Source organism: Oncorhynchus clarkii, chromosome 2 (genome assembly GCF_045791955.1).
Source record: "Oncorhynchus clarkii lewisi isolate Uvic-CL-2024 chromosome 2, UVic_Ocla_1.0, whole genome shotgun sequence".
In the NCBI taxonomy this organism is placed as follows: domain Eukaryota; kingdom Metazoa; phylum Chordata; class Actinopteri; order Salmoniformes; family Salmonidae; genus Oncorhynchus; species Oncorhynchus clarkii.
In genome coordinates this window covers 11,758,205-11,772,360 of record NC_092148.1, presented here as the reverse complement: position 1 = coordinate 11,772,360, position 14,156 = coordinate 11,758,205, and the positions used below count along the sequence as shown (strand labels likewise).

The 14,156-nt window shown below is 49.6% G+C and overlaps 1 protein-coding gene across 6 annotated transcripts in view; it reads left to right on the top strand.

Annotated features, from left to right (window-relative positions):
- Positions 1-11,309, top strand: part of LOC139421251 (pyruvate kinase PKM-like) — a 36,588-nt gene extending 25,279 nt beyond the window's left edge. For all 6 annotated transcript variants that reach the window (XM_071171968.1, XM_071171976.1, XM_071171961.1 and 3 more), the window contains 6 exons: positions 6,535-6,685; positions 7,203-7,355; positions 7,815-7,981; positions 8,096-8,162; positions 8,338-8,452; positions 10,913-11,309. In XM_071171968.1, coding sequence (XP_071028069.1) covers positions 6,535-6,685; positions 7,203-7,355; positions 7,815-7,981; positions 8,096-8,162; positions 8,338-8,452; positions 10,913-11,019 — 760 coding nt within the window. In that variant the 3' untranslated portion in view covers positions 11,020-11,309. The remainder of the gene's footprint in view (positions 1-6,534; positions 6,686-7,202; positions 7,356-7,814; positions 7,982-8,095; positions 8,163-8,337; positions 8,453-10,912) is intronic.
- Positions 11,310-14,156: the final 2,847 nt, after the last annotated feature.

The window sequence follows — 14,156 nt, the reverse complement described above, 5'->3', positions numbered from 1 at the left end:
GTGCGAACACCGGGCCTCACTGCGGTGACTGTCTGCGCTGGCTTTCTGGCACGGCTCCCTGAAGGTGAACATGGGCGGCGTCCCATGTCTCCTCCGCGCGCCGGAACCAGTCATCCACCACAGGAGCTTTGGTATGACTCTGATGCCAAGGAGCCAGAACTGGCTGGTACCCCAGAAACGATCCACAACAATCAGGATCGTGGTGTTTCCCTGTGATGGGGGAGATCGGTCAGGAAATCGATCGACGGTCTGGAAATCCATGGCCGTTGTGGAATGGGTATGACCATGGCCATTGTGGAATTACCCATTCCACAACGGCCATGGTCACACCTGTCGATCGATTTCCTGACCGATCTCCCCCAACTTACCTCTGGGCAGGTGCCTAGGAGCCTTACACTGCGCGCACCCTGAGCAAGAGGAAACATAAACCCTCACGTCCAGCCTCCCGGGTGGCGCAGTGGTTAAGGGCACTGTACTGCAGCGCCAGCTGTGCCATAAGAGACTCTGGGTTCGCGCCCAGGCTCTGTCGTAACCGACCGGGAGGTCCGTGGGGCGATGTACAATTGGCCTAGCGTCGCCCGGGTTAGGAAGGGCTTGGCCGGTAGGGATGTCCTTGTCTCATCGCACACCAGCGACTCCTGTGGCGGGCCGGGCGCAGTGCGCGCTAACCAAGGTTGCCAGGTGCACGGTGTTTCCTCCGACACATTGGCTGGTTGGATGCGCGCTGTGTTAAGAAGCAGTGCAGCTGGTTGGGTTGTGTATCGGAGGACGCATGACATTCAGCCTTCGTCTCTCCCGAGCCCATACGGGAGTTGTAGCGATGAGACAAGATAGTAGCTACTACAACAATTGGATACCACGAAATTGGGGAGAAAAAGGTGTCAAAAAATACAAATAAAAATAAAATAAAAACCCTCACGTCCTTAGCCAAAGTGGGCCACCAGTACTTCCCACTCAGACAGTGCACCGTCCGACCGATGCCTGGATGACCAGAGGAAGGTGACGTGTGGGCCCAATAGATCAGCCGGTCACGGACAGCAGATGGAACGTACAGATGCCCAGCGGGACACGCGTCCAGCTCCCACACTACCGGTGCCACCAGGCAGAAGGCCGGGAATATGGGGGTGGGATCCATGGGCCGCTCCTCTGTGTCATACAGCCGGAACAGTGCGTCTGCCTTCATTTCCTGGGAACCTGGTCTGTACGAAAGGGTGAAAACAAAACGGGTGAAAAACATGGCCCACCTTGCCTGGCGAGGGTTCAGTCTCCTCACTGCCCGGATTTACTCCAGATTGCGGTGGTCAGTCCAGATGAGAAAAGGGTGTTTCTTGTTTAGCCCCCTGTCTCCATGCCTTCAGAGCCTTGACAACAGCCAACAGCTCCCGGTCCCCCATGTCATAGTTTTGCTTGGTGGCGTACCCGAGCGCTGAGAGAGCACGGCTCCTATCCCAGCCTCGGATGTGTCCACCTCCACTATGAATGCCAAAGAGGGATCCGGATGGGCCAGCACGGGAGCTGAGGTAAACAGATCCCTCAGGTGACCAAAAGCCCTGTCCGCCTCAGCCGACCACTGTAAACCTACCAATCCCCCCTTCAGCTGTGAGGTAATGGGAGCCGCTACCTGACCAAAACCCAGGATAAACCTCCGGTAGTAATTGGCAAACCCTAGAAACCGCTGCACCTCCTTTGCCATGGTGGGAATCGGGCCAATTACGCACTGCTGAAATGCGGTCACTCTCCATCTCCAGCTCACCTGGGGTGACGTCAGAATGCCCTGCCTGCATGCTGCTTCGACCCCTAGAGGAACCAACCCGGCACCGACCAGCAGTGTGACCTCTGCGGCCACAGATGGTACACATGAAGGTCCCTCCTCCGGCCTCCCTGAGCACAGCACCTCCCAGCTCCATGGGCACCGGAGCGGTGGTGCTGGGAGGGGGAATCGACAGAGCCCTCTCTGGACGTCCGCGGGTGACCAGCAGGTTATCCAACCGAATGGACAAGTCCACCAGCTGGTTGAAGGTGAGGGTGGAATCCCTGCAGGCCAACTCCCAACAGACATCATCGCGCAGGCTGCAGCGGTAGTGGTCGTTCCATCCCGCTCCTGTGGCCAGGGTCCGAAATTCCAGGGCTAACTCCTGGGCGCTCCTCGTCCCCTGCCTCAGGTGGAAGAGACGTTCACCCGCCACTCTACCCTCGGGCGGGTGGTCGAAGTCAGCCTGGAAGCGGCGGGTAAACTCCTCGAAGTGGTCCAACGCCGCATCTCCTTCTCCCCACATGGCGTTTGCCCAATCCAGAGCTCCCCTAGAGGCATTATTTATTTTAGGCAAGCCTAAAGAATCATGATATGAAGAAAATGTAGTCTATTTAAGAAGAACAGAATAGCATACTCTTGAGTTGTCCTTATGTTAGGCCCTGATCAAACTATGCCATATGGCTGTGGGCTACACTAGTTAATTTAGCAGACAATATTTGCTTAGAATTCCTTGGCATTATGAAGAATACAATTGAACACAGCTCAATAAAATATAACGGATATTTTCTACAAACAATTGTGGCTATTCTGTGTTGAACGGTTAACAAAGGAACTGATCCTACTATATGCTTCATTTAGAGTTATTTGTGCAACTTTAGTTGTAATATAACTGTTGGGCTATATGTTTAGATTTGAAAAACATTCTGAGGCTGCATGATAGGACTCTGCTTTCTTGACATCGCTATCAACAAAACTAGTCCTACAGGCTCTGGTTTTATAGCACCAGGATGGTACTGTATGGTCAAGTGCCACAAAGAGGGACATAGGCAAATTACAGTTGGCCCAGAACAGAGCAGCACGGCTGGCCCTTAAATGTACACAGAGAGCTAACTTCAATAACATGCATGTCAATCTCTCCTGGCTCAAAGTAGAGGAGCGATTGACTGCATCACTGCTTGTCTTTATGAGAGGTATGGACGTGTTGAAGGCACGGAGCTGTCTGTTCAAATGGCATGCACACAGCTCAAACACCCATGCATACCCCACAAGGCATGCCATTGCCACCAGGGGTCTCTTCACAGTCCCCAAGTTCAGAAAAGACTCTGGGAAATGCATAGTACTACATAGAGCCATGTCTACATGGAACTATTCCACATCAAATAACTCAAGCAAGCAGTAGAATCAGATACCTTATGGAACAACGCGGACTGTGAAGAGACACACACACAGGCACTCACAAACGCATACGCACAGACACGCTAACACACGCACTACACACACGTACATTGTAATGTTGTAATATTGTTTTATTGTGGTATTATACATTTTGTATTGTAGATACACTACAGTATACAGTACCAGTCAAAAGTTTGGACACACCTACTCATTCCAGGGTTTTTCTTTATTTTTACTATTTTCTACATTGTTGAATAATCGTGAAGACATCAAAACTATGATCAAGGCGAACTGGCAACAGACAAACAGAGAACACAGGTATAAGTACACTGGGGAAAATGGAGAAGATGGGTGACACCTGGAGGGGGGTGGAGAGAAGCACAAAGACATGTGAAACAGATCAGGGTGTGACAACTATGAAATAACACATATGGAATCATGTAATAACCAAAGAAGTGTTAAACAAATCAAAATATATTTAATATTTTAGATTCTTCAAAATAGCAATTTTTTTACCTTGATGACAGCTTTGCAAACTCTTGGTATTCTCTCAACCAGCTTCAGAAGGTAGTCACCTGGAATGCATTTCAATTAATAGGTGTGCTTTGTTAAAAGTACATTTGTGGAATTTCTTTCCTTCTTAATGCGTTTGAGCCAATCAGTTGTGTTGTGACACGGAAGGGGGGTATACAGAAGATAGCCCTATTTGGTAAAAGGCAAGAACATCTCAAATAAGCAAAGAGAAATAACAGTCCATCATTACTTGAAGACATGGAGGTCACTCAATCCAGAACATTTCAAGAACTTTGAAAGATTCTTCAAGTGCAGTCGTAAAAACCATCAAGCGCTATGATGAAACTGGCTCTCATGAGGACTGCAACAGGAAAGAAAGACCCATAGTTACCTCTGCTGCAGAGGATAAGTTCATTAGAGTTACCAGCCTCAGAAATTGCAGCCCAAATAAACGCTGCACAGAGTTCAAGTAATAGACACATCTCAACATCAACTGTTCAGAGGAGACTGAATTAATCAGGCCTTCATGGTCAAATTGCTGCAAAGAAAAGGACTAAAGGACACTACTAAAGGACACCACGAAGAGACTTGCTTGGACCAAGAGACACAAGCAATGGACATTAGACCGGTGGAAATGTTTGTTTCCAACCGCCATGTCTTTGTGAGACAGAGTAGGTGAACATATTATTGCGAGAGAGAGAATGCCAAGAGTGTGCAAAGCTGTCATCAAGGCAAAGGGTGGCTACTTTGTAGAATCGAAAATCTATTTTGATTTGTTTTACACTTTTTGGTTACTACATGATTCATGATTCATGATATGTGTTATTTCTTAGTTTTGATGTCTTCACTATTATTCTACAATGTAGAAAATAGTAAAAATAAAGTAAAACCCTTGAATGATTAGGTGTGTCCAAACTTTTGACTGGTGCTGTATATACAAAAGTATGTGGACACCCCTTCAAATGAGTGGATTCGACTATTTCAGTCACACCCGTTGCTGACTGATGTATAAAATTGAGCACACAGCCATGCAATCTCCATAGACAAACATTGGAAGTAGGATTGCCATAATGTAGAGCTCAGTGAATTTCAACGTGGCACCGTCATAGGATACCACCTTTCCAATAAGGCAGTTTGTAAAATTTCTGCCCCACTAGAGTTGCCCCGGTCAACTGTAAGTGCTGTTATTGTGAAGTGGAAGCGTCTTGGAGCAACAACGGTTTAACTGTGAAGTGATAGGCCACACAAGCTCACAGAACGGGACCACCGAGTGCTGAGGTGTGTTGCGCATAAACATCGTCTGTCCTCAGTTACAACACTCACTACCAAGTTCCAAACTGCCTCTGGATGCAAAGCAGCAGCACACAAGCCTAAGATCCCCATACACCATGCCAAGCATCAGCTGGAGTGGTGTAAAGCTCGCCGCCATTGGACTCTGGAGAAGTGGAAACGCGTTCTCTGGAGTGATGAATCATTCTTCATTATCTGGCAGTCTGACGGATGAATCTGGGTTTGGCGGCTGCCAGGAGAACACTACTTGCCAGAATGCATAGTGCCAACTGTAAAGTTTGGTGGATGAGGAATAATGGTCTGGGGTTGTTTTTCATGGTTCGGGCTAGGCCCCTTAGTTCCAGTGAAGAGAAATCGTAATGCTACAGCATACTATGACATTCTAGACGATTCTGTGCTTCCAACTTTGTGGCAACAGTTTGGGGAAGGCCCTTCCCTGTTTCAGCAATGACAATGCCCCCATGCACAAAGCGAGGTCCATACGGAAATGGTTTGTCAAGATCGGTGTGGAAGAACTTGACTGGCCTGCACAGAGCCCTGACCTCAACCCCATTGAACACCTTTGGGATGAATTGGAATGTCGATTGCGAGCCAGACCTAATTGCCCAACATCAGTGCCCGACCTCACTAATGCTTTTGTGGCTAAATGGAAACAAGTCCCCACAGCAATGTTACAACATCTAGTGGAAAGCCTTCCCAGAAGAGTGGAGACAGTTATAGCATCAAAAGCGGGACCAACTCCATGTTAATGGCCATGATTTTGGAATGAGATGTTTGTCAAGCAGGTGTCCACATACTTTTGGTAAGGTAGTGTATGTAGAGGTAGAGTAGTGGTGTAATAATGCATTGTAGGGTGTACTGTTTTATTTTAAATGGTGAAGTAATTGCCTTCATCTTGTTTGGACCCCAGGAGGAGTAGCTGCTGCCTTGGCAGGAACTACTGGGGATCCATAATGAATACATATAAAACCACTCTGCAGTATCCTAACCACAGAATTAAATAGAACATTATCTGCTATCATAACAGACACATTCCCACTGACAGCGAAGTGATGGATAACCACGTCACTGATAACCATGTCTGGATGTTAGAGATCTATAATCACACTGACAGCTGACAGCAGAGTGATGGATGAGGATGTGTCAGAACTATATAGGATCTGGATATTAAAAATCTATGATACATCACCCATATGGCTGTCTGTATATGAATATGTCATCATAAGTCATGTCTACTTCTCTCTTTCCTCCTACGCTCCCCCTCCATCTCTCTCCTCCCTCCCTCCCTCCCTCTCTCTCTCCTCCCCCTTCCCTCTCCCTCTCTCTCCCTCTCTCCCTCTCTCTCCCTCTCTCCCTCTCTCTCTCTCGCTCTCTCTCTCTCTTTCCCTCTCTCTCTCCCTCTCACCCTCCCCCTCTCTCTCTCTCCCTCCCTCTCTCTCTCTCTCCTTCCCTCTCCCTCTCTTTCCCTCTCTCCCTCTCCCCCCCCTCTCTCCCCCTCTCTCTCTCGCGCTCTCTCTCTCCCTCTCTCCCTCTCCCTCCCCCCTCTCTCTCTCTCTCTCCCTCCCTCTCTCTCTCTCTCTCAGTTTCTTGGAGATCCTGGCGGAGAGTGATGGGGTGATGGTTGCCAGGGGCGACCTGGGCATAGAGATCCCTGCAGAGAAAGTCTTCATCGCTCAGAAGATGATGATCGGACGTTGCAACTCCGCTGGCAAGCCTGTTATCTGTGCCACACAGGTCAGATGACACACACACACACACACACACACACTCCTGGAGCCATGTTGAGTGTGTTGTACTCTTGACTCAGAGTGACAGCATAATAGCAGGTTTTTTTAAATAAAAGGCCAAAATGCACACATACACATGCAGACACACACATACACACACACACACACACATAAATGCTTCAGGGCATGAAGAGAGGGGCAGCGCCAAACAACATACACACGCAGTTGGGATGTGTTAAAGAGGATATTAGCAACAGGACACAAAATATAATGATGATAACATAGATACTGTCTCTCACAGACACACACACATAGACACGGACACAAACACTCCTCGGTCTCATGTTCTCTCTGTCTCCTTCATATTGACTCATATGGCTAGACTCTGTGTGGAGTCTCACGAATATCAATAACCATCCCTCCCCATCACTCTACCCATTCTATTCTCAGTGTCTTCTCTCATGTTGCCCAACCACATCCCTTGTGTGCTGATGTGTGTGTGTGTGTGTGTGTGTGTGTGGTAGATGTTGGAGAGCATGGTAGCCCACCCCAGGCCTACGCGTGCGGAGGGCAGTGACGTAGCTAACGCAGTGTTGGATGGAGCAGACTGTGTGATGCTCTCTGGGGAGACGGCTAAAGGACTGTTCCCTGTCGAGTCTGTGGCCATGATGCACTCGGTCAGTGTGTGGAGAGTAGAAAGTCCATTCTATTAAATAATCATTTGGTGGGTGCTTATATTTGTCCTATTTCACACGTGTACAAGTGTGTATTATAGATGTGTAAATTGGAAATGTGTTTTTCAATATATCCCAACTCCCACTGAGACACCCTCAGAGAGTGGGGTCATGGCCAGCCATTATCAACGGCGACCCTGGTGCAATTAGGGTGGTTAAGTGCCCGGCTCAAGGGTACATCAACATATTTTTCACTTTGTCGGCTTGGGTATTCAAACTAGCAACCTTTAGGTTACTGGCCCAACTCTCTAACCGCTAGGCTACCTGCTGCCTGTCAAATGTGGAGAATTGGGCTGTAGGACACTACCAAGGAATCAAAATGTCTGACAAATTTAGATTTTGCGGTGACCTATCCCTTTAACAATTCCCCCTCCATCTCTGTCACACCACACACACCTACAGATATGCAGGGAGGCAGAGGCAGCCATCTTCCAACAGCAGTTGTTTGAGGAGCTTCGTCGTCTGACCCCTCTGTCCAATGACCCTACTGAGGTCACTGCTATAGGAGCTGTAGAATCCTCCTTCAAATGCTGTGCTGGAGCTGTCATAGTACTCACTACTACTGGCAGGTATGCTGTTATACACACACACACATACACACGTACTGTACATGCAAACACACACATGCTCACTGACTCCAACCCTCTCCCTTTCTGCTCGTTCTATCCCTCTCTCTCTCCCAGGTCAGCCCAGCTCCTGTCCCGGTATCGCCCACGCTGTCCCATCGTCGCGGTAACAAGAAGTCCTCAGGTGAGATAGAATACTGGCCCACTCTACGAGTCACAACCCCTAAGGTTAGGTTTAGGATTGTTGTTTGATATGTGGTTGTAGCCTGTAGAGTGGGGCTGTTACCTGCCTCCCTCAGGCTAAAGTTAAAGGCTGTTAGTTTGGGTAGACTGATGCAGTGTGTGTGTTCTGTCTCCAGGTGGCACGTCAGGCCCAGCTGCTGAGGGGTGTGTTCCCAGTGCTGTTCCACCCCCTCCCTGCCCCCGTCTGGGCCGACGATGTAGACAACAGAGTCAACTTCGGCATGAACATAGGTCTGTGTGTGTTGAAGGGGTGGGTGTGTGAGAGAGAGAGAGAAAAGGAGTGGGAAAGATGGGGAGAAAGTGGGAAAGAGAGAACGTAGGTTTAGTGTCATATGGATGATATTCACGTCTCTTTTCACTATCTCACTATGTCTGCCTCCCCCTTCCACCCTCCCTTACTGTCTGCCTCCCTCTTCCACCCCCTCACTGTGTCTGCCTCCCTCTTCCACTCTCTCTCACTGTCTGTCTCCCTCTTCCACCCTCACTGTCTGCCTCCACCTTCCAACCTCCCTCACTATGTCTGCCTCCCTCTTCCACCCTCCCTTACTATGTCTGCCTCCCCCTTCCACCCTCCCTCACTATGTCTGCCTCCCCCTTCCACCCTCCCTCACTGTGTCTGCCTCCCCTTTCCACCCTCCCTCACTGTGACTTCCTCCCCTTCCACCCTCCCTCACTGTCTGCCTCCCTCTTCCACACTCCCTCACTATGTCTGCCTCCCCCACTATGTCTGCCTCCCCCTTCCACTCTCCCTCATTGTCTGCCTCCCTCTTCCACCCTCCCTCATTGTCTGCCTCCCTCTTCCACCCTCCCTCACTGTCTGCCTCCCCCTTCCACTCTCCCTCACTGTCTGCCTCCCTCTTCCACCCTCCCTCACTGTGTCTGCCTCCCCCTTCCACTCTCCCTCCCCCTTCCACTCTCCCTCACTGTCTGCCTCCCTCTTCCACCCTCCCTCACTGTCTGCCTCCCTCTTCCACCTTCCCTCACTGTCTGCCTCCCTCTTCCACCCTCCCTCACTGTCTGCCTCCCTCTTCCACCCTCCCTCACTGTCTGCCTCCCTCTTCCACTCTCCCTCACTGTCTGCCTCCCTCTTCGACCCTCCCTCACTGTCTGCCTCCCTCTTCCACCCTCCCCCACTACGTCTGCCTCCCTCTTCCACTCTCCCTCACTGTCTGCCTCCCTCTTCCACCCTCCCTCACTGTGTCTGCCTCCCTCGTCCATCCTCCCTCACTGTGTCTGCCTCCCTCTTCCATCCTCCCTCACTGTGTCTGTCTCCCTCACTGTGTCTGCCTCCCCCTTCCACCCTCCCTCACTGTCTGCCTCCCCCTTCCACTCTCCCTCACTGTCTGCCTCCCTCTTCCACCCTCTCTCACTGTGTCTGCCTCCCCCTTCCATTCTCCCTCCCCCTTCCACTCTCCCTCACTGTCTGCCTCCCTCTTCCACCCTCCTTCACTGTCTGCCTCCCTCTTCCACCCTCCCTCACTGTCTGCCTCCCTCTTCCACCCTCCCTCACTGTCTCCCTCCCTCCCTCTTCCACCCTCCCCCACTATGTCTGCCTCCCTCTTCCACCCTCCCCCACTATGTCTGCCTCCCCCTTCCACTCTCCCCCACTATGTCTGCCTCCATCTTCGACCCTCCCTCACTGTCTGCCTCCCTCTTCCACCCTCCCCCACTATGTCTGCCTCCCTCTTCCACTCTCCCTCACTATGTCTGCCTCCCTCTTCCACCCTCCCTCACTGTGTCTGCCTCCCTCGTCCATCCTCCCTCACTGTGTCTGCCTCCCTCTTCCATCTTCCCTCACTGTGTCTGTCTCCCTCACTGTGTCTGCCTCCCCCTTCCACCCTCCCTCACTGTCTGCCTCCCCCTTCCACTCTCCCTCACTGTCTGCCTCCCTCTTCCACCCTCTCTCACTGTGTCTGCCTCCCCCTTCCATTCTCCCTCCCCCTTCCACTCTCCCTCACTGTCTGCCTCCCTCTTCCACCCTCCTTCACTGTCTGCCTCCCTCTTCCACCCTCCCTCACTGTCTGCCTCCCTCTTCCACCCTCCCTCACTGTCTTCCTCCCTCTTCCACCCTCCCCCACTATGTCTGCCTCCCCCTTCCACTCTCCCTCACCGTCTGCCTCCCTCTTCCACCCTCCCTCACTGTGTCTGCCTCCCTCGTCCATCCTCCCTCACTGTGTCTGCCTCCCTCTTCCACCCTCCTTCACTGTGTCTGTCTCCCTCTTCCACCCTCCCTCACTGTGTCTGCCTCCCTCGTCCATCCTCCCTCACTGTGTCTGCCTCCCTCTTCCACCCTCCTTCACTGTGTCTGTCTCCCTCGTCCATCCTCCCTCACTGTGTCTGCCACCCTCGTCCATCCTCCCTCACTGTGTCTGCCTCCCTCTTCCACCCTCCTTCACTGTGTCTGTCTCCCTCTTCCACACTCCCCCACTATGTCTGCCTCCCCCTTCCACTCTCCCTCACTGTCTACCTCCCTCTTCCACCCTCCCTCACTGTGTCTGTCTCCCTCGTCCATCCTCCCTCACTGTGTCTGCCTCCCTCGTCCATCCTCCCTCACTGTGTCTGCCTCCCTCTTCCACCCTCCTTCACTGTGTCTGTCTCCCTCGTCCATCCTCCCTCACTGTGTCTGCCTCCCTCTTCCACCCTCCCTCACTGTGTCTGCCTCCCTCTTCCACCCTCCCTCACTGTGTGTAGGAAAGGCCAGGGGCTTCTTCAAGACAGGTGACATGGTGATCGTGGTGACCGGCTGGATCCCTGGTTCTGGTCACACTAACATCATGAGGGCAGTCCACGTGCCCTAAACACTCTGTTCCTATTGGACACTACCACTGACTGACAGACAGGCCCACCAATCCTAAGTGGCACATAGCCTAACAGACACACTAACTGGAACACTAACGACATAGATAGCATAGAACTAGAATTAATACATTTCCCTTATGTGGAGATGAAGTACATAAACAAAACAACAGTCAATATTTTTTCCATGTTCATTGAAAGTGATTTTAATGTAGTCAAGTTTCTGTGTGTTTATTCATTTCTGTCTTGGAAGCACTGCCTCTCTCCAAATAAAGCTTGGAGCATAACCTTATCATAACATGGTGTGACATCTGCCTTTCTCTCTCTCTGTCATTATGGAGGTCAGGCAGTGAATTATCTGGCAATTTTTTTATCCTTTATTTACCTAGGCAAGTCAGTTAAGAACAAATTCTTATTTTCAATGACAGCCTAGGAACAGTGGGTTAACTGCCTGTTCAGGGGCAGAACGACAGCTCGGGGATTTGAACTTGCAACCTTTCGGTTACCTAGTCCAATGCTCTAACCACTAGGCTACCCTGCCATCCCAATTAACAGATCGTCCAACGAGCTACTAGATAGTTAGCTGTCTGTACTCTCTCCGCAGCTCCATTTGTCTGCGAAACATACTTCTTTATGAACTCCTTGAACTCAGTGCAGACAAACTGAGTAGCGTTGTCGCTAACAAGCTCGGTAGGTATCCCCCATCTTACAAACATACCTTTGAGGCGGGTGATGACATGCTGGCTAGTGGTAGTGGGCAGGTGAGCTATTTCTATGTCCCTAGAATAGTAGTCACCACTATGTGGTATTTCTAATGTCCCTAGAATAGTAGTCACCACTATGTGGTATTTCTATGTCCCTAGAATAGTCGTCACCAATATGTGGTATTTCTATGTCCCTAGAATAGTCGTCACCACTATGTGGTATTTCTATGTCCCTAGAATAGTAGTCACCACTATGTGGTATTTCTAATGTCCCTAGAATAGTAGTCACCACTATGTGGTATTTCTATGTCCCTAGAATAGTAGTCACCACTATGTGGTATTTCTAATGTCCCTAGAATAGTAGTCACCACTATGTGGTATGTCTAATGTCCCTAGAATAGTAGTCACCACTATGTGGTATTTCTATGTCCCTAGAATAGTAGTCCACCACTATGTGGTATTTCTATGTCCCTAGAATAGTAGAACACCACTATGAGGTATTTCTTGCCCTCTAGCTCACACAGGTTGGCTGCGATCTTCAGCCACGGACCCTTAGGTAAAGGTGTCATGACAAGTGGTTCTCTCTTTTGAGTTGTTTTGTTCTCTGTACAGAACCTGCATGACAGAACCTGCATGACTTCACCTTTCTCGCGAAGTGGACGCTGATCTGCTCTGAATGGCGCAGGATTTGTGTTGCCATCTCCAGTGTCAAGTCTGGCTCCAGCTGTAGCTTTTGTGAAACATCACTGTCCATAATGCCAATCACAATACTGTCCCTTATTTGTTTGTCCTTTGTAGTTCCAAACTCGCAGTATTCAGCTAGCTCATACAGATTCCTCACAAAAGATTCCACTGTCTCTCCCCCTTTCTGAATGCGCTGTGGCACAAAATGTTCATTCCGTTTTTCAATCAGCACATCATAGTCAAATTATTCATTAAAGTCATCAAAGGAGAATGCATTGTAGACCATATCTGCATCTTTCCCCATTGCATAAAGTTGTGAATTCACCTGCACTACACCAGTCTCCTTTTCCATTTTCAATGCCACTCAACTGGAAAAACTCTCCAGATAGGCACTGATGACGGCTGCAAGAAATCGAACTGCTCTGGTGGGTTGAATTTTGACATTTTCCTCACTAATCATCGGCGTGTGAGTTCTTTAATTCTGACACCATGTCATGATGGAGACCAGGCAGTGAATTATCTGTTTAGTTACGTTTACTAACTCTTAAATCAGACAATTCACATGCAGTCCACACAGCTACTATCTGCTAGTCCTCATTGCTAGGTTAGTTATATCCGGTTATGACGATGACACGCATAACCAATCAATTATGGAGATAACTATCAGACATCACTACATCTCCCCTTTTCTGAGAGAAATCCAAACTATACATCCTCTCTACCTAATACAAATATTCACCCTGTGGACCTTTTCAATACAAACTATTTGTATTTCAATAACATATATTTTTAGTAACATAGAAACACATGTTTTATTTTTCTTTAACATCGACAATACACACAACTGTGTCAACTAGGACATGGGGGTTGACAGTCCACAGCAACATAACTGTGTCAACTAGGACATGGGGGTTGACAGTCCACAGCAACATAACTGTGTCAACTAGGACATGGGGGTTGACAGTCCACAGCAACATAACTGTGTCAACTAGGACATGGGGGTTGACAGTCCACAGCAACATAACTGTGTCAACTAGGACATGGGGGTTGACAGTCCACAGCAACATAACTGTGTCAACTAGGACATGGGGGTTGACAGTCCACAGCAACATAACTGTGTCAACTAGGACATGGGGGTTGACAGTCCACAGCAACATGAGGATCATTCTGCCCTGAAACAGTTGCTGTTCCTATTCCTCTTTTGTTCTTTTTTCTCAAGTGTCTCTGAACCTCAGTGGTAGTTTTACCTCTCCACCTCTGGAGGTCATTCTCACCAGTTGTGGTGAGGCTGGCTGAGGTGGTGGACTGAGTGAGAGGATGGGAGTTGGATGGCTCACTGGTAGACTGGGTGACTCTTTTGTTGTTCTCTCTGGAGTAGGTGACTCTGCAAAAGCCTGAAGGCGTCGCCTGTTTCTCTGAGCGATGGTGCTGTGTTCAGTTTCCACAACGTAGGATCTCGGCTCTGGAGATTTGCTGATGACAACTGCTGGTGTTTTCCATCCTTTCTCTCCGTCCAGATTGACTCTGACACCCTGTCCAGGGTGTAATTCCAGTAGGGGCGTACTGTATGCCTCCTGTTATAGAAGAACTGGTAAGCTTGTTTGGCTTTCTGGTCCTTCTGTTTAACAGTGTTATGGCTGAAGCGTTTTGGTTGGAGTTTCCCATCCAGCACGGGGACCGTCGTCCATATCTGACGTTCTGTCATGAGTTGTGCTGGGCTTGCTCCTGTTGCGCTGATGGCTGTGGCTCGG